Source organism: Parambassis ranga, chromosome 24, assembly GCF_900634625.1.
Source record: "Parambassis ranga chromosome 24, fParRan2.1, whole genome shotgun sequence".
NCBI lineage: Eukaryota > Metazoa > Chordata > Actinopteri > Ambassidae > Parambassis > Parambassis ranga.
The window spans coordinates 13,905,368-13,925,291 of record NC_041043.1 but is presented as its reverse complement, the minus strand read 5'-3'; the positions used below and the strand labels follow the sequence as shown (position 1 = coordinate 13,925,291).

Here is a 19,924-nt window from a genome sequence, read left to right as displayed (position 1 = left end):
ATTTAAACAAATCGCCCCCAAAATCATTAATTAAATTACTTTATTTAAAAAAAAAACACATAACAGATTTTAGATCTAAAATAGTTTTTCTTTTCGATTCAGACGCCGGACCCATCGGTGGCGCTAATGGCTCTGACTCTGTCACACCAAAAGCCACGAAGAAGAAGAACCAAAAGCGGAAGTAGAGTGTTACCCACTACCCAAAGAAAAACAAGCCCGCGTAATACAAGCGAGACAAGAGAAGTGAAGCGAGGTGTAATGACAAAATGTTTCCATGTGTAAGATAAGGTATGTCCGCTCTTCACTCTGTTTAATAACAACGGTTAAAACATGTGTTTAAAAAAACGAGTGACTGTTAAAAGATGGTAAACGGCCGTCGTTACTTTATCAGCAGGTTTGCTAAGGACTGACAAGCTAGCCACGTATATATTATTATACATAGGCGGAACGGGGGAATGGGCATAGTGACAAAATGGTATACAAATCAGGGCATTGCTACAATAATGATTACATAGAGGTTACATAGAGAACATACGTGTAATGTCCAAGCCTGCGTGGCAGTTGGCTGTTGTACAGGTTAGCATCACTATAACTTGCATTTCTCAGTATTAATAGAGGCAAGGTGTAGTCTTTTAAGTTAGCAAGTGTCATGAAGTTGATTAGTGTATTGTAGCATTTATCTCTTCTTCTTCTTCTTCTTCTTCTTCTACAACATGAGAAACGAACCTAAATGATTGATGTTGTGGAAAATAATAAATAAACCTTTGTTGTCAAATCGTGTTTGTAATGTGTTTGTGTGAAACTTTGCATTAGTGTTGTGAGCGCTAAAAGTGTAGCATGGTTTGACTTCTAATGCATCAATCAGCTCCTAAATGCAACGTTTTATAGTTTCAGAGGGCAACACATAATCCACATATTCTGATGTGGTTTAGAACAAGGAATAATAATATATGTTCCATTTTTCTCCCAGTATAATATCTGAAACCTCTGTTCAGATCCAGTGATTTTTTTAATTTTGTTTTATTTCTATTCTGCAGTTCAGATTACATTACTTCATCATGCTGATAAGCCCCGAACAGGAGGCCCTGATGGGTCGGGTGTTTGAAAGCTATCTGATGGAGCATCATCAAGGCGACATTCTCCAGCTCATCACTGACACTAATGAAGAGACCCACCTGCCTGTTGTGGTTAATGCTATGACATTGTTTGAAGCCAATATGGAGGTAACTGCTATGGTTAAAAAAATACTATTAATGTTATCTAATGTCTGTCGTGTGCCATATTGGACTTCAAAAACACATAGTCCCATAAAGTAGTTTTATCTTTGAAGTTATGTTATAATTTCTTTATTCCACTAATATAAAAATGCCTGAACTCTGATTACAGGTTGGGGATTATTTCAACGCGTATCCCCATGATGTCCTGGCTATATTTGATAAAGTATTGCACAGAAAAGCCTTGGAGTTATTAGAGAAGGCTTTTCCCCAACACCATGGAGAACAAAGAACAAAAGAGCAGAGGATGAGACACACTCTTCATGCACGCATTACAGGTCACACATCTAACTGAAAACCAGAGGATACTTTCTGCTCAATTGGAGCCCCTTTTCGTTTACTAAATTACATGTTCCTAAACAATGCTTGTTGTGAAAGAGAATATCTCAGTATGTCTGGGTTTTCATGATTTGCTGATTTGTTTTTATCCCCAGGCCTACCAGTGTGTCCAGAGCTGACCAGAGACACTATTCCCAGGTCTAGAGATGTAGGCCACTTTCTGTCTGTGACTGGTACTGTTATACGCACCAGTGTTGCCAAGGTAACATGATCAGTTTTCACAATTTCACTCCTCTCGCTAGACTTTTACTGCTGTTTAGTACATAAGGAGGAGAACAGGAGAATGACAGTTCTTCATATGTTTGAATTACTTGCTCTTAGTGTAGGGATTTGAACACAAAGAAAAAATTATGCTCGGGTAAAGCTTCTTAACTGTCACTTCTGAGGGAAGGAAGAATACAGCCAATGTAAATAGGTCTTAGGAGAAATGCTGCTCTGGGGCATTCGATGTGCTTTCAGCTCCACAATAAACTGCAGTTTTTCCTCGATTTTGTTGTACTTACACTCGGGTTCTTTGTTTTCTCCCCATTATAGGTTCTGGAATACGAGCGTGATTACATGTGCACCAAGTGCCGTCATGTTTTCACGCTGCAGGCAGATTTTGACCAGTTTTATACCTTTGTCTCACCGGTGAGCTGCCCTAACCCTGACGGCTGTAACTCGTACAAATTCACCTGTCTGTCTGGAGGATCTGAGCCCGCTGCCTGCAGGGACTACCAGGAGATCAAGATACAGGAGCAGGTATGGCAGTGTTTTTGACCAAACGACACGAGATGTAGATTCTTATTAATGTTTGTATAAATCTTGCCCCTGGTACCCCAGGTGCAGAGGCTGTCTGTAGGCAGCATTCCTCGCTCTTTAGTGGTGGTTCTGGAAGATGACCTAGTTGACAGTTGTAAATCTGGTAAGAGCAGTTTATTAAAGTAATGTTTATCCCACTATGACAAGAGCTGGATCATTCTCAAACGCCGTTATCACTTACTTATGATATGTTCTGCATTGTTGTCAGGAGACGACGTGACTGTCTATGGTGTGGTATGTCAGCGCTGGAAGCCCTTTTATGAAGGCTGTCGCTGTGAAGTGGAGCTGGTGCTTAAAGCTAACAACATAGAAGTAAACAACCAGCAGACTGCCGCTGCTCTGCTCATGAAGGATGCTCAGAAAGAATTCGAAGAGTTCTGGGACAGCTACAAACATGATCCCATAGCTGGTAGGATGACACCATACAAGGTTCTATATTTCTAAGGCATCTGGACTTTTTTTGGAGACATTTAGAGCTATAGTTTGTGAGTTTCACACAGACCTATGTGACTATGAGTAGACATGGGCATATCAATGTGTTTTAAGATGGGATCAACACTGTTTTCATGGTTGTTCTGTAGGTAGGAACCAGATCTTACTGAGCTTGTGCCCACAAGTGTTTGGCATGTATGTGATTAAACTGGCAGTTGCCATGGTGCTGGCAGGCGGGGTGCAAAGAATAGATCCTTCAGGGACAAAGATCAGAGGTATCTCTCTTGCTTCTTCAAATGTATTAAATGTAAGGAAATGTAAGGACACTAACTGTATAAAGTGTTTGTTCAAAAAAGCAAGCACAAAATACTCCATTTATGCTCTGGCAAATGCTGTGTTTTGGATTTTGTCTTTGGGGGAAAAATGATCATTTGTCAAATGCACACTCCTCTCCAGGTGAGTGTCATATGTTGCTGGTGGGTGACCCTGGTACAGGGAAGTCACAGTTCCTGAAGTACGCAGCTAAGGTCATATCTCGCTCTGTACTTACTGCTGGAATTGGATCAACAAACGCAGGTAGTCCCTGTTCACACTCCGCTGCCTCATTGTTCGGATTCTTTCTTGGTTTTAACCATACTGTGTGTGTGTGTGTGTGTGTTTTTTTTTGTGAAGGACTCACTGTGGCAGCGGTGAAGGATGGAGGTGACTGGCATCTGGAGGCAGGAGCTCTCGTCCTGTCAGATGGTGGCTTGTGCTGCATCGATGAGTTCAACAGCATCAAGGAACATGACCGCATTAGTATACATGAAGCTATGGAGCAACAGTCTATAAGTGTGGCAAAAGCAGGGTAGGACTGTCAGTGTTGGATTCCATTTACACCTGTTTCCCCTTTTTTGGTTCACCATTTTCTACTCTCTCTCTCTCCCCAGCATGGTGTGTAAGCTGAACACTCGAACATCCATCCTGGCTGCTACCAACCCTAAAGGCCAGTACGACCCTAACGAGCCTCTGTCTGTGAACGTAGCTCTGGCGAGCCCTTTGCTTAGCCGCTTTGACCTGGTTCTAGTTCTGCTAGATACCAGGAATGCAGAGTGGGACCGGATTATCTCCTCATTTATTCTTGAAGACAGAGGTAAAGGACAATGATGCCAATGACCCTGAATGCAACACCTTCACTTTGATATACAGGGTTTATTCAATCTAGCAAAGATGTACACAGTGACTGTATAAATCTACACAATCATCATTGAGATTGTGTTCTTACAAGAAGAGCTGTAGTCATTCATGGTCATTTCATATCGATTTCTATGCATGCCATCCTGATGAAATGTCTCTTTCTCTTGTTTTCCTCCAAGAAATGCCTGCTGAGTCTTCTGGTCTGTGGCCAATGGACAAAATGAAAACTTATTTCAGTGTGATCAAGCAGTTGCAGCCGCAAGTGTCAGAGGACGCCAACTACATCCTGGCACGTTACTACCAGCTGCAAAGACAGAGTAATGGCCGCAATGCCGCCCGCACAACCATTCGCATGCTGGAGAGCCTGAGCAGGCTGGCTGAAGGTGAGGAGAGGAGCTTGGTTTACCTCAGGCTTTGAAGCCAGTGTTACAGCCATGGGGTTAGTGTTTTTTATATAGTATATATATTCGCAGTACTAATTACGACACATCATGCTGAAATCTTTGTTGCCGTCCACTCTAGTGGATTAAGGCTTAAAACTGGACCTAAGAGGCTTAGTAGGTTTACAGTTTGTCCATTATATTAACATTAGCTAGTGTCCCTGGCACATGCATGGCTCATGGTATCTGCTTAACCTGATAGACTGACCAATCAGAAGGAGTTGCTAAACTGTTTGTCTGTTTTTACAGCTCATGCCAGACTCATGTACAGAGAGACAGTAACAATAGAGGACGCTGTCATCGCTGTCTCTGTCATGGAGTGCTCAATGCAGGTGAAGTAAAAACAGCTGCCGTGTGTACTTTCTGTACATCATCTGCTCTCATCAGTGCAGTTTCGTTGCACGTTGCTGGCTCAGTGATGTATAATAAAACAATTTTCATTGCAGTGTGCAACATCACCACTAGATGTCACTAAATCTCACACAGTGATCCTTTAAAAGTAACTGAAATTTAACTGTTGTTGGTGAGTGTGTGTGTGTGTGTGTGTGTGTGTGTTAAGATAACTGTAACCATGTGGTGCATTTTCATTTCCTTTTTAGGGTGGGGCTCTGTTGGGTAATGTAAATGCATTACTCACCTCATTCCCTGCTGACCCTCAGCAACAGTACCAAACTCAGTGCCAGGTGCTGCTGGAAGGACTGAACCTGCCGTCTCTCCTTCAGCAGGAGATGAACAGACTGGCCAGGTAAACTACCTCCTCCCTATTCCATTTGTAGAGTCTAGGTTAGGCAATTTGTCTCATTCTCTGTGTGTATTGTCCCTTCTCAGCAACATCATGCACATTCTTTGTGCACATGATGGTGTTAAACAACAGAATTTAACACAGATCACTCACATCTACGATTTCTCCATTCACTAGGCTAAAGAGCAACACCGCAGAGGACTCCCAAAGTGTTCCACCAACTGCTCCTCAGCAGGATCAAATCAGAGGTACCGGTTCTGTCAACAAAACACCGAGCCATAACATCAGCAGTCACGTCAACGACGGTGTCACAGTAGAAGGTGGCTTGAGCTGGTTGCATGCTAGGAGGATATCGCTGTCCCCAGATGATACAACCATGCCCATGCTCACATCAACTCAAGAAACCACTAATAAGAAACCAAACACCAGCTGGTCAGATGTGTCTACAATAACCAAACAAACTGAGAGCAACACTCTGAGTCATAACTGTGACAGTGTTTCAAATCCTATAGGAACAATAGTGTCTTCTTCAGAGGAGGAAAACAGAAAAGGTGACAACCATGACAAAGTGGGCTGTGCACTGCAGAAGGTTTCTAAGATTTTCAGAAACAAAACACTGAGGCAGCCTGAGGTGAATCAGCAGTGTGACAAGGTGGGAGGAGGACTTGGAAAGAGGGTGGTGTCTGGAGGTGATGCTGATAAAAATGTGACTGATTATCACAATAAGAGCACACTGTCATCAGATGAAAACCGCCCTTCACATACCGCTGACAAGGGAGGTGGATCTGAGAAGGAAAACACGACGGAGCTGCCTAAAAGGACTACAAACATTATTGCAGTGCTAAAGGAAAAAATGACAGCTGAAGCAGACAAAGATCTGCCTGCAAAGTTCTCAAGATTTGTGTTTAAACCAAGGAAAATGAGGCCTTCAGACCACGATCAAGACACGACTGACAGCTCAGATAAATGTGTACAGATAAGAAAAACACAGAAACCACATAGTCATGATGAATCAGTGAGGACACTTACAAACAAGACAAAACAACAGAATGATTCAGAGGCTGGTGACATGGGAGCAGATGTGTGCTCTGCCAGTGGGGGCAGGGAGAGTGTATTTAGTGTAGACAAAGTGGTGCAAGGTGGCACTGAAGGTAAAGAAAAGGGGAACGATGAGGCAGAACTAAGAAGCCCATTTAACACAGAAGAGGAGAGCTTTACTTGCATCCGGCCTTTAAAACCAGACAACACCAAGACCGCTGTGGCCCCCTCAACTCTGGATAAACTCTCAAGATTCTCTTTCATCTGCACCGAACCCACGAAAGCAGCTCCAACAGGAGTGGAAACAAGTCCACCTCAAAAGAACAATTTGGAACTCTTAACATCTAATTCAAAAGTCGGGAAGACCCTGAACTCTCCCAGCCTCTGTCAGAAGAGCACAGCTACTCTCCTCGTGGACAAAATGACAGATGGATTACCCTCCACATCCCCGCAGGTCACACCAGGACAGGGACACGAACAAAGGACAGAGCTGACTCATGCTGCAAACCTCAGTGACACGGTGAACGGTGGTCCTGTTACCCATCAAAGCACTGTCAATCTGAAGAAGAGGAAGTGTTTTGAACTGGGTCCTGCACTGAGAAATAATGGTGCTTCCAGTGGTCTGTTCTCGGGTCTGTCTCTGTTTGCTTCAGCCGAGTTATGTAATGATGTTCTTGAAACTGACTGGGACCAAGAGGTCTTTAAAAAAGCCAAAGTCTGACATCATAATCTGCTTTTCAGCATGTTTGTGGATTAGGAATCTTGATGACAACATGCAACAAAAAACTGGAATCTGTCGGACATCAAGCAAAATGTTTCTATAAGCTCCTTATTATGTCCAGTGGAGTTACAGTACATGCATCAAGTTTTGCATCCACAGCTTCTCACTCATGAATGAAGATAGATTAACTTCTATCCACACGTTCTCTATTTGATTTACTTTTTACTTAAGAAAATGTGAATAGTTGGGATTCATAATATTGTGAGTTAAATAAAATTCAGAAGTTTTCTGAAGATCAGCTATATCATTATGTATGATTCTACAGAGTAATGTTAGCAAGCCAACAAGCAGTCCATGGACTCTAATCTGGTGTGAAGGATCTGGTTTAGAGGCAGCTTCAGCATCAAGACACTGAAGACAGTTCACAGTATAAGAACTGAGCGGTTAGCCTTTGCTTTAGCCTGTTTTAGGGCTTTATTTTCAGATTACAGCTCAGATTGCGGCTCTCTAACATACACTGTTGTAGCAGCCATGATGACGCTATGCCTGCTGTGACAGTCTGTTTTTCAGCAGCATGTCTGTGCGGATTGGCATATCTAAATGTTTCCATGGTTTTGTGAATTGTTGTGTTTGCTATGGAAGCAGTGATTTTTTTTTATGCCCACATGCTGGCAACAAACCAGGCAGGATGTGCAAACATTACAACATCACATGATGTCTCGAAGTTACTTCATTAAATTTGATTTCAAACGATGAGCTGAGAGTTTCTTGTCACATCTCTAGAAATTGGTCTTCGTTGTGACATCATTATGTTCTTTAACTCTTTAAACAGACAGGACAGAAATCTCTACAACCACTAAGAAATAATTCAGCTTTCTGAGAAGCTGTTGATGAGATGAGGAAGTCATTCTTTTTAAGCGTTAAGCAATCCTTACGGTTAACAGGATGTATGTCTCTGACAGCTGTTTCCACTTCATTATGGAAATAAAAAACCTCACAGTGACAGTGTGCTTAATATATCCACATGTTTCATAGTGTGAGCAAGTAAAATAATTAAAACTAAAATGAGCCTCTGTCTGTTGTACAATGTGCAGACTGAATGCCACCTAGACAAATAGTGAGAGCATTAATGAGGGAAAATGAAAACGGAGACAAGGACAGAGAGCTGTCAAAATAAAACGGCATATGAAGCAACAGTGGAATTCTAAATCCACAACACTCTCTTTATGACTATATAAGAAGTCAGTTTCAGGAAGTTGCAGTAAGTCCTGGTGAAAGTTTAACATATTAGAGCTCAACCACTCCTGTTCTGACTCTATGGACCTATATTTGAGACCCTAACCCTACCAAACCATAATGATGTTTTCCTAAACTTAACCAAGAGTTTTTATACCTAAACCTAAACTAGTGCAAAACAAAGGTAACAGGACCTCTTATTGGCAGCTTCATATATGTGAACAGATGTGTATAAGAATGTGCTACAAGACAACAGCCAGCTATCAGAGGTTGTCGTGAAAATGTACAAGTGTGCACAAAAGCAAATCGACATGTTCTGAGAACGTTTTTTGTCAAGTTTAATTTAATAGTTTGCAGTCAGGGTCTACTTCATGATTGAATTGCATATTGCACTCTAGTATCACATGAAAAAAATGGAAACTCCTTACAGTACAAATGACGTAAAACAATATATATACAAGTTATTGTCTTGTAGAGAATCAGTGCAACTGGAAATAGAGGATTCAGCAGCTAAACCCGGAGCCACATTCCCACATATTGATTACAATTTTGAGATACTAGGATAAAATATTACTAATACGTCAACATAGTGTAACCCTCTCCGGTGAAGTGTAGTCAGGTTTGTTGGGATAGTAGACCTCTGAGGGGGTAGATTCACTGTACCGCCTCTTCCTCTCCTTCATCTTTGAGATCATCAGGTGGAAGATCTCCGCAATGTTGAGGAACACGGAGAGGACGGCCATCGCCAGCATGAAGATGATAAAGATGGTTTTCTCTGTAGGGCGACTGATGTAGCATTTTGATGGTCCCCCACAGGGGTAATCGGAGCATGTGATATGAGTAGGCATTAGTATATAGCCATAGAGTAAATACTGGCCTACGATGAAGACCACCTCGAGGATGATCTTGAACACAAGCTGCATCATGTAGCTGGCCAGCAAAGCGCCCTTGAGCTGCACTTTCCCGTGTTCATCTGAGTACTTTGGAGCTTTGACCATCCCGTTCTTACCGATCTTTGCCTCCTGCCGTCTCCTCAGCTTGTTCTCTTTGCGGATCACCAGCAACACGTGGCCCAGATAGATGAGCGTCGGTGTGGAGACTATGAGGATCTGGAGGATCCAGAATCTTGTGTGAGACAAGGGGAAGGAGTGATTGTAGCAGCTGTTCCTGCAGCCGAGGCTCCTGCTGTTACAGTCCAGGCTGGACTGTTCGTCTCCCCATATTTTATCTATGCCACCAGCCAGGATGAAGATCCTGAAGAGGAAAAGGACGCTCATCCAAACCTTACCGAGGACGGTGGAGTGAGACTGCACCTTGTCCAACAAAGCAGACAGGACGGACCACTCGCCCATGATGACGACCTTTAAAGAGGGAGAAGCAATGATGAACATTCATGAAAAGGTTCTTTTAATACGTCTCAGTATCAATGGCACATTTTGTCATCTTTAAAAGTTTGGGTCGTTGTTCCTCGCCTCTTTTTGTTTGCACTTGCGTTACATTTCATTTAACCTCACTGTTTGGGTTCAAACTAAGCATTTTTTTAAAAACTGCAAACATGATCTGTCAATTGTCCTCGCTTCACTATTTTTCTTGGTCGCCATGGTGACGACTCCTGTGCTTCAATATCCCCTATTGAAGCACAAAAAATGTGCACAAAGAGCCATTAACTATAACGTTATAGTCTTGTAGATTTAAAAGGAAATCAATTGAAATCATATTGAATATTCATATATTTTTTCATTTTGCACGATGACGTTATATTTTTAACCCTATGAAGATGAACAGTTGTAATTACGCATCACCAGTGCCGATATTATTGAACTGTGTGCAGCAGGCTGAATAAATAACATCAAAGTGTATAATAAAAATCACATGTAAGGGTTAAAATTCTTTGTAAATCGCTATACATTTTGAAAAGTATCAAATGTAATTAAATTATTTCTCTAAATATCTGATAATACAAACTTTAGTCCCGATAATCAGCGCTCCTACCTCTGCTTTGTTCGGCCAGTTTCTTCAGACAGCGCTGTCTCGCTTCCCTTTTATAATTTCAGCCTGATAAATTGCTAAATCATCAGAATCCTCCCCAGTCTGACTGATCCACCCACACTCCCCAAACGACGTGACTGCCGTCACTCAAAAGATGTTGAAACAGCTGAAAAAGGATGATTTTGCCAATTTTTTTTTTATAGGAGTGATGGTTTGTTCATCTGAAATTGATGACACGTCTTCAGTTCAGCGGCAGTCTGTGGTGTGTGTGTGTGTGTGTGTGCATGTGATTGTAAACTATCTGAAGGAGGAAGTCTGGATGAAATACTTTAACATGCTATACAGCACGGCCATGTGTTTGTGAGACAGCTCTGATCCAGGTCCGTCTTACAGATAAGTAGTGAAGGCTTTGAAGGAAGTTAATTAAAATGTTTTAACATCACCAAAGTGAAGCTGACCTTTCACCTCTTTTTTCTCCAGATAACGCTTGGTCATGTCACAGTGAGCTGCATCAGTTCATCCTGGAGTGAAATGTTGCCATTAAGAACCTGGAAACATAATGCTTGTGGACATGAATGCCATGTGCCTCCCCCAGCAGGGCCTGAGCTTTCTGAGACACGTCCCAGTCTGAGTCTGAGTCTCGCTCCCAGAACATGACCGTGATTCCATCCAGCCTTCATCTATCATTAATAGGCTTGTTACGTGTGCAGAACTGCATGCTGTGACCTTGAGAGATTATTCCATAGATGTGGATGAACTTGTGTTGTGATCGTCGTGCAGCTGCCAACCTCCCCATCAAACTCTTTTATTTAAAAAGAAAACTGTCTAACCGTCTAAACACCTTCTCCAGGTACTAACATGAGTCTGACCATGAATATGTGCAGAGCAACCTGTTGTAATTCCACACTGTCCCCTGTAGAATAACAGGCATGTGTCATAAACAGGGTGTGCCTATGAGACGGTTAATGTGAAAAATATTTTTACCGATAAAAAGAAAATGTCCTGTTACGGGTCATCGGAGGCTCCCTTTACAGAAACCGGTGTTGAAATTTGTCCTCAAGAATCATCACGAGTTTTGACTGAGTGAAAGGAGAAGCTAGGGTTGTGATTGGCAGGCTGAGTCAGCCAGACCAAACCCACAGGCCTTCAGTCGGCGGTATAAGTCTGATGGTGGTCAGCGTGTCACGTCTTCTTCGATGGACTCGCGGCAAAGGACGTCTAATAACTGAAGCCTGACAGGCGAGTACTCTTTACAGTTTGAGAATTTAAGCATGTGTGTGCTGCTTTTTCTCTTAAGGCGCATCAGGTGCTGTGTCAGCATATTTTAATTATAGTCTTTTTTCTTCTTATTGTTTTTAATTAAAAAAACCTCACTTGGTTGTTTTTCAGGTTAGCCGAGCTGTGAGGGCCACCATTAAACTTGTAACTTGAAGTATTATGAAGGATGATAGCGTCTGCTTAGGATCAATGTTCTGACACGCGGGACAGAGGAAGCTACTTTCATATCTTTTTATAGCTTTCCCCCTTTGCTTCGAAGGCTTCAGTTCCAGTCAGGTCGTTAGAGCAGCTGTTGGAAGTTGTGACAAAGTTTGATTACAATTTTGAGCCTGCGTTGCCAACCAAACGTACAAAAGTATAAAGCTACAGTGCAGAAGTTTCCTGTCTTTCCTGGCAGTGATGACACGTTGTCATCAAAGGCTTGTAACTAAGTGTTTCTAGTGTTCTCCATGGGAGAGCATGTGAAACATATAAAGCAAATAAGGGAAGTTTGTGATGAGTCATAAATAAAGTGGAATCCAAGGTGAAAGTCTAGGGGAAGGAGTATGGTCAGGAGACGGTCCCTTGTCCTCTTTTAGTCAGATGCCAGAGTTAAAACTCAGGTTATGCTAATTATGCAAAAGTCTTGCACTGTCACTTTAAGTAAAAGTAAAGTGCACTTTTGTTCATTTCAATGTATTTTTCTTTCCTGTTTTCAGACATTAGTTTAAAGCCATGGGTGACTGGTCGTACCTGTCCTCTCTGCTCGACAAAGTCCAGTCTCACTCCACTATAGTGGGCAAGATTTGGATGAGCGTCCTCTTCCTGTTCAGGATCTTTGTCCTGGGAGCTGCTGCGGACAAAGTCTGGGCGGACGACATGTCAGACTTCCTGTGTGACTCCCACGAACCGGGATGTAAACACGCCTGCTACAGCTGGAAGTTTCCAATATCCTACATTCATTACTGGGTCCTGCAGATCACCTTTGTGTCCACGCCCACCCTGGTGTACCTGGGCCACGCTGTGCACATCATCCACAAAGAGAAAAGAATGATGGAGCAGCAGAAGAATGGACCCATACTGAGGAAACCCAAGTACACAGACGACAGGGGCAAGGTGAAAATAAAGGGCGTCCTCTTCTGCACCTACATGACGCAGCTGATCGTTAAGATTCTCCTTGAAGTGGGCTTCAGCGTGGGCCAGTTTTACATCTACGGTTCTCTCTTCATGGACTTCCTCTTCCACTGCCCTATATCTTTGCCTTGTGCCCGCACCGGTGCACAGTGTTACATTTCCCGTCCCACAGAAAAGACCATTTTCATCTTTTTCAATCTTGTCATTTCTGGTATTTCTGTGCTTCTGAATATAATTGAGATCATCTACCTGATCTGCAAGAGGAGGAGAAAGGCCACCAAGCAGCTCCTGGCTCAGCAGAGAGCGCTCAGCTCACAGCACTACCCGGCCAACCCGGCGTGGGGCGGCATGAGCAACCACTACAGAGGCTTCCCACTGACGCCTCTGCCTGCTCAAAGCACGGCAGATCAAGACGACAAACACTCTGATTTCATCAGCAAAGAGAAGGACATGTGATGGATCCACGTCTTTATCATCACATGTCTTTATTATTCTCCTGCTTGAATATTTTCCACAGCCTATAGCTGGATTTTGTGTTTACAAATTATAATGATAATGATTCTATAATGTTTCATGTGTCTTAATAAATATCTGTTTGTCACATTTTGGCATCATATAGCTGCTTTGTGTTGCTGTACCCCAGCTCTGGCTCTGTGTAGTAACACTGTGGAATCACAAAGCCTATAAATAACACAATCATGATCCTCTGTGGAATGTGTGGTAACACACTCACACACGTTCAGGTGTGAATCTCTTATATACAGCAATCAGTCATGAAAACATCAACTGAAATCTTGATTCTTTATTGAGTTAATTAGATATTAATAACCCTGTAAAGCATTATTAGATTATCAGTTCTTTTATTTTGAAAGGTAAATTAAGTTTTCTTTAACTTTTTGGTGACACACAAATTCACTTCCAGCTTGAAAGCACACACAGCCTGCAGCATTTTCTCCATCCATACACCTGCATTACTTTATCCTTGTCACTAGATGGCGCTGTGTACTGGTGAAGAGAAGTACAGGAGCCACAGGTGGCTTCATGGAAAGTTACAAAATACATATAAACAGTACAACACCAACAGGTTTAACATAATAATAATCATTATCATAATAATGCAGTTTTTCTATCATACTGTATTTAATGATAGAATAGAATGATGGCTGTACAGATATTTGATCACATATGCATCATTTTATTCCATTTAATTGATCATTTATTTTATTTTGAAATTAGAATAAACATGTACAGTAAAAAGGTTGCACTCTCAGCTGTTTGAAGGTTCTACAGACCTGAGTATATTCACATTAAAAATGTTAATGATTCATAACCACAGCAGCCTGTGTGAGTACAGTTTGGACTGGTCCGTGTGGCGCATGTTGAAGTTTTATCAGATTGTTTTGGTGATTGTCTGATATGTCGGAGCCTGGAGTCATTTAGCGGAGACACGCTCAGGATGGTTAAAAGTAAAAGTTGGACACACGTGACGTGTTGCGTGTAACATACTGAGGATGTGTGTGTATCTCTGGCTGCCATGTGTCCTCCTCAAGAACTTTAAAGGACAGATGCTGAAAGTTTAAAGCCCGAACAGACACCACACCTTGTGTGTTCCTGCGGGACTCTCTTTTTTTTTTTTTTTTTTTTTTTGGTCTTTGTCCTCCCAGCAGCAGCCGCAGCCGCAGCTTCAGACACAGGCTCCGGTCTTGACGTAGAGATCAGGTGACTGTAACTTCTCTGACGGGACTGTTATAAGGGAAGTTTGACAAGTTCGCCTCAGTTTCCCTCCTGGTCCCAAACTTGGATTTCAACTTCGCCTGAGAGTCAGTTCTACAAGTGACGGAGAAAGTCCGTCCGGGCGCCTCCTGTTCTTTTTCTGTGTCTTTCCAGGTAAGTTTTTTAAACTTTTTCTTTATCTTTTAAAAACTTCTGCTGTCAGAAAACTCCACTGCGCGCTGAACTCTACCAGAACTTTCAGAAAGTTTCTGGAGAAAAAAAAATGTTTCTTGTGCGTCCGGGCGCACGTCTTCAGAGAAAAAGCTTTTTTAAAAACTTTATTTACTAAAAACTTTGATATTGTTTTCATCTAAAACAAAACTTATGTGTCTGTGTCTTTGCCAGCAGTGTGTGTGTGTGTGTGTGTGTGTGTGTGGCACAGACCTCCTCTGGACTTGAGGATAGTTATGAGTTATATTTAAAGTTCTCCAAGAATCCAGTGGCCGCTGTGCGTAAAAGCTGCGTTCAGTGTGGCCCTGACGCACATTTGGACTCTTTTCCATTCATGTGGCAGGACTTGTCTCTGTGCAGAGCACATTTTACAGAGACTCTGCTAAGAGGTCTGCTGAGTGGGTCATTGTGCTGGAGTCTATTGTTCTGCTTTGTCTTGGTCATTCATGTAGAAAGTGGCGGGATGTTTTCTGACTAATAACAAGAAAAAAATTCTCAAGTCTCATTTTTTCCCCCTTTTTTTGTTTACTCTTCATTGTCCGCTGAAAGGCTGAGGATTTAAAGGGTGATGTGAGGATGTGTAATGTTAGATAAGTGAGAGCACATGCAGCTCATTTGGCAGCATGTGGATTAGACTGGAGGTTCCTACTTATCCACAGGATCAACACTGTGCTTCCATGTGTGAAGACTTTTTTCTTTTATCACACAGAAGCTGTGCTCTAACCTCAAGCTTCATCTCAGACTGGAGACCGAGCCTCCGTCAGACTGCTGATAAGAGTTCTTAGGATTATAGTAAAAAAAAAAAAATCACTTTTTTTTCTTAGGATCCACTTAAAGAGGTCTGAGATGAACCTCTTGCTGCACTGTGAGCTTTAATGATCCACGTTAATTACTGACTTTTTAGTGCCACATTTTTGTTGGACTCTTTTTTTTTTAAACCTCTTTTTGTGCTTTGTAAAGTGGATCTGCAGGACTTCTCTGGTAGCGGTGAGGAAAGGCGCTCACGCCACACACAGGCTGCACACAGCGTCTGCTCTGCCACACAACTTCAAATCAGATTGGGTGCGCAGTCACGCAGCATTGTGGCTTTATTGAAAAACCGCAATGCCCCCGAGTCTCTTTGCAGCTTTTCTGTCTTGAATTCATGAAGTTTTTTTCTCCTCTTTGGTGCATTTTTTTTACAAATAAGAAGTTTAAACCGAGACTGCTGAGGTTCAAACTGACCGAACTGACGTTTGTGTCACTAACATGTAAAGACCAGAACCATAATTTTCATTTAATGTGAATCAGAAAATCACTAACCTTCTATAATCTGACCAATATATTGGTGTAGATATTGGAATCTGAACATTTCTTTGCCAATGGCTTGAACAACTTTATTATTACAGAACATAATGCAGAAAAAGCTCCTCTGAGGACTTTAGATATAGTTTAAATTGGATCATAAATCTTCTGAGAGTATCTGCACTGCATGCTGCGGCTAAGAAAAGGTATTAACAGTAAGCTGCAAAGTAGTTTGTGAGTTCATTATAATCATATACAGCATGTTTCTCATGCTGTATATGATTATAATGAACGTTTTACTCACTAGTTTCCCCCCTAGAAAGCAGCATCGGGTGGTTTAAAAGGCTGAGTGCTGCACATGGGACACATCTGAGCCCCCACAGGTCCACGATGTGATCATCTTTAATTATGAAGAACTTAATTACTTCCTTAAAGTTCCTCTATTGATTAAATCTTCTAGTTTCATATCTATTATTGTTCTTGTTAAGGTGCCAGACTTCTGGATCTCTGCATGTAAAAGGAAGAGTTGCATAAAAGGAGCAGAATGTCTTTTCTGTCTCCGCTCTCAATAATTGGATTAGCTTGTTTTGCGTCATGAAACATTTACTTTTGTCTTCTCCAATAATGACGCTGTTTAATCACACAACACTGCAAAAAGCCAAATGTCAAGAATGCTGAGGGGCCTCCGCAAAAACCAAACTACTGTGTTGAGTGTACATGCTGTACTTGTTGATACAGGTTCAATGTTGTCCTTCTTTTTCAACAGCTAACCCTCCCTGAGAATGGGTGACTGGAGTGCTCTGGGTCGCCTGCTGGACAAGGTCCAGGCCTACTCTACAGCTGGAGGGAAGGTCTGGCTGTCGGTGCTCTTCATCTTCAGGATCCTGGTGCTGGGGACTGCGGTGGAATCGGCCTGGGGAGACGAGCAGTCTGCATTCAAATGTAACACTCAACAGCCAGGTTGCGAGAACGTCTGCTACGACAAATCCTTCCCCATCTCTCACGTCCGCTTCTGGGTCCTCCAGATCATCTTTGTGTCGACGCCAACTCTGCTCTACCTGGCTCACGTCTTCTATCTGAACAGGAAAGAGCAGAAACTCAACAGGAAGGAGGAGGTGCTAAAAGCCGTGCAGAACGATGGAGGCGATGTCGACATCCCACTGAAGAAAATTGAGTTGAAAAAGCTAAAGTATGGCATAGAGGAGCACGGCAAGGTGAAGATGAAAGGCGCCCTGCTCAGAACCTACATCTTCAGCATTTTCTTCAAGTCTATATTCGAGGTCGGTTTCCTGGTCATCCAGTGGTACATGTACGGCTTCAGCCTGTCTGCGGTCTACACCTGTGAGAGGTCCCCATGCCCACACAGGGTGGACTGTTTCCTGTCCCGCCCCACTGAGAAGACCGTTTTCATCATCTTCATGCTGGTGGTCTCACTGGTGTCCCTTTTGCTCAACATCATCGAGCTTTTCTACGTGTTTTTTAAGAGGATCAAGGATCGTGTGAAGGGCAAACAGCAGCCCACGCTCTACCCAGGCGGAGGCACTTTGAGCGCTACCCCTAAAGAACTGTCCACAACAAAGTACGCCTTCTACAATGGCTGCTCCTCCCCGACCGCCCCACTCTCACCTATGTCCCCCCCAGGCTACAAGCTAGCAACAGGGGAGCGGGGAACTGGCTCGTGCCGTAATTATAATAAGCAGGCCAATGAACAGAACTGGGCCAACTACTCCACAGAGCAGAACCGGCTAGGTCAGAACGGTGGAGGAAGCACTATTTCAAACTCCCATGCACAAGCCTTTGACTTCCCTGATGATACCCACGAGCATAAGAAACTGTCCTCGTCAGCGGGACACGAGCTGCAGCCCCTGGCGTTGATAGACGCCAGGCCCTGTAGCCGGGCCAGCAGCCGGATGAGCAGCCGAGCCAGGCCAGATGACCTGGACGTGTAAACCATGGTTTCTCCTCCTGGCTGACGGGACGGATGTGCGGTTACAGCCAGAGAATCAGGAAACACTTGATGACATAGGTTCATTTAAGAGGTGGGACTAACCTCAATCACTGTCTACAGTAGAGAGACTCTTAGTCAGTCAAACAGACATTAAAAACCTATTATGTAAGTAACACTGTCAAAGGTACAAATATCTTTCACTGACTTTAACTTGTTGTAGTGGTGTTAACCCATAGAACAGCCACAGGAATAGAAGCAGTCACCGATCATCAGAGGACCACCGTGGTCAGAGTGACTGGAAAGAAAATTCTTTTTATTTTTTCACCTCCCAATTGATAAAAGCGATCGAAGCAATCATGACAGCTCTACAGCTGATTAGATTAACATTGTACCCACACAAATCTTCATAAACGCACAAATTTACTGCTTCATTCAATATATTATAAATTAATAAACATGTTTACAGCCCGGTACAAAGACAGTTTGGGTTTCTACATGACAACTTTACAAAGTGTGAATTTAAACTATTTCTTAAGTTGTGCATAACTAAAGCAGCTTGTGAGCGACTCAGATCTCGAGTTTCCTGCTTCAATCATGCTTCTCTTCCTTTGCCCGTATTTGGATTAACCAGGAAGTTAGGCTGCAAGGGATGGCAGCTGCAGTTTTTTTTGTTTTCCAGCCAGTTTCATGTCTCAGCTCTTCTGCTCCAGTCATTACAGAGACTGTTGACATGGAGTCTTTTCATCTTATCCCAGTTCTCAGCTGAAATTTTTTTAACCCTAACCACCACCAGTCACAACAAAGGCCGATGGAGCTATCATCCAATGCTGTTTGCTTCATTCTTTGTGTGTGACTTACAGTAAACTAATATTTATTGACTGACATCTGTATGACACCTACCACTTTAAATCAAATCAAATAAAAATTGACTACTATCCGGGAAAAAGAAAACAAAATCAAATCTTACATCAGCTCCCCACAGACTGTGTATTTATTGACAGTAAAAACATGTTTGAACTTTATCAGTCAGCACGGACTGTTACTTCCTGAAAAACTTTGAATTTGTGTGGTTTTATGTTTATGTCATTATATTTTTTGGGTGGGGGGTGGGGGTGGGGGAGTTATGTGTGAGAGGGGAGGATGGTTCAGGCGGCTGTGACACAGCGAACTCTGATCTGCTTGTATGTGGGATCCATAAAGAAAAGGCTTTATTACTGTCATTCATTCCATGAAGTGTGTTTTCTTTTTTTCATCTTTGGTGAGCGCTAGAGAAAGAAGTAGAATGATTATCTGTGTTTTACATATTTGAGTGAATGATTTCTTTTTTTTGTTTTGTAGGTTTCAGACTCAATGTAACCATTGCTGCTTGAGAAATAGATATTTAGTACTGTAAATCAAGCTAACTGTGTCACAATAAAAAAAATGTGAGTTTTTAGAAGACTGCTTATAGATCTGGACTAATATTTAGTCACTTGTATTAAAATGTATGCCAGTGTAGCTCCACATCTTCCAAACACTAGGATAAATCTCAATTTGGACTCTTTTTGTTGTCATGTTTTTTTCGTTGTTCATCGTTTTTGTCGGTACTTACATATGTCATGGATCTTTCAGCTACAATGGCATTTGCACTGAGATCTTGGTGATAGATGAGATGTAATATGATGCACACAGTGAGTGGTAAAGAGTTTTCTGATAGACATGTTACTAATTTATTTTATAACACAGAAATCACTACAGTGCAAAACATCTGAGACATCTGACCGCTGGTTTGAATGCTTCTGAGAGAAAGTCTTCCACTGACAGGACCCGAGCAATTAGTCATTTGTTGCAGTTATTCAGACAATGCTCGTCCATGGGGATCCACTGTTGTACAGTGTAAGTGCATGATAGCAAAAGAAAACTCATTAATTGTATCTGTGAAAAGCTATTTTAACCAATAAATATTTTTTTCTTTTTACTCCCTGTTTGATTTTTTTCAGTGTGGTTTGCAGGAAATCGGTGTGTTCATCCGTCAAAAGTCTCGTCTTCACCATTTTTGTTGTTTTTTTTCCGCAAATACAGCTTTTAGCATTAGCTTAGCTTCTAATAATTCCTTTAAACTTCTCTTCTTCTTGTCTCTCATTCAGCAACACTCATGAAAATTTAGCGCTCAAAACGTTGACTTTAAAT

General features: G+C 42.2%; 4 protein-coding genes across 7 annotated transcripts; 3 read left to right on the top strand and 1 right to left on the bottom strand.

Moving 5' to 3' along the window:
- The first annotated feature begins 181 nt into the window (after positions 1-181).
- mcm9 (minichromosome maintenance 9 homologous recombination repair factor) lies at positions 182-7,302 on the top strand. 3 transcript variants are annotated; one of them, XM_028397635.1, is made up of 15 exons: positions 182-288; positions 1,038-1,223; positions 1,387-1,552; positions 1,709-1,815; positions 2,148-2,354; positions 2,436-2,517; positions 2,623-2,823; positions 2,996-3,121; positions 3,303-3,422; positions 3,519-3,693; positions 3,776-3,978; positions 4,202-4,405; positions 4,712-4,794; positions 5,062-5,207; positions 5,382-7,302. In XM_028397635.1, the coding sequence occupies exons 2-15, from the start codon at positions 1,059-1,061 to the stop codon at positions 6,961-6,963; spliced, it is 3,567 nt and encodes a 1,188-aa protein (XP_028253436.1). In that variant the 5' UTR covers positions 182-288; positions 1,038-1,058; the 3' UTR covers positions 6,964-7,302. The 3 variants fall into 3 exon arrangements, with proteins under 3 accessions (XP_028253436.1, XP_028253437.1, XP_028253438.1); XM_028397636.1 differs by lacking the exon at positions 2,996-3,121; XM_028397637.1 differs by lacking the exons at positions 4,202-4,405; positions 4,712-4,794; positions 5,062-5,207; positions 5,382-7,302 and having other exon boundaries at positions 3,519-3,677; positions 3,776-3,939.
- Positions 7,303-8,530: 1,228 nt separating this feature from the next.
- Positions 8,531-10,244, bottom strand: LOC114428903 (gap junction Cx32.2 protein-like). Of its 2 annotated transcripts, none has more exons than XM_028397679.1 (2): positions 10,192-10,244; positions 8,531-9,560 (listed from the first exon to the last, which is right to left on the bottom strand). In XM_028397679.1, exon 2 carries the CDS (start codon positions 9,549-9,551, stop codon positions 8,781-8,783), a length of 771 nt encoding a protein of 256 aa, XP_028253480.1. In that variant the 5' UTR covers positions 9,552-9,560; positions 10,192-10,244; the 3' UTR covers positions 8,531-8,780. The 2 variants fall into 2 exon arrangements, with proteins under 2 accessions (XP_028253480.1, XP_028253481.1); XM_028397680.1 differs by having other exon boundaries at positions 10,165-10,201.
- A 1,081-nt stretch (positions 10,245-11,325) lies between these two features.
- On the top strand, positions 11,326-13,182 carry LOC114428902 (gap junction Cx32.2 protein-like). The gene is made up of 2 exons (XM_028397678.1): positions 11,326-11,427; positions 12,165-13,182. The coding sequence occupies exon 2, from the start codon at positions 12,181-12,183 to the stop codon at positions 13,033-13,035; it is 855 nt and encodes a 284-aa protein (XP_028253479.1). The 5' UTR covers positions 11,326-11,427; positions 12,165-12,180; the 3' UTR covers positions 13,036-13,182.
- Positions 13,183-14,304: 1,122 nt separating this feature from the next.
- gja1b (gap junction protein alpha 1b) lies at positions 14,305-19,712 on the top strand. The gene is made up of 2 exons (XM_028397665.1): positions 14,305-14,466; positions 16,574-19,712. Exon 2 carries the CDS (start codon positions 16,590-16,592, stop codon positions 17,754-17,756), a length of 1,167 nt encoding a protein of 388 aa, XP_028253466.1. The 5' UTR covers positions 14,305-14,466; positions 16,574-16,589; the 3' UTR covers positions 17,757-19,712.
- The last annotated feature ends 212 nt before the right edge of the window (positions 19,713-19,924 follow it).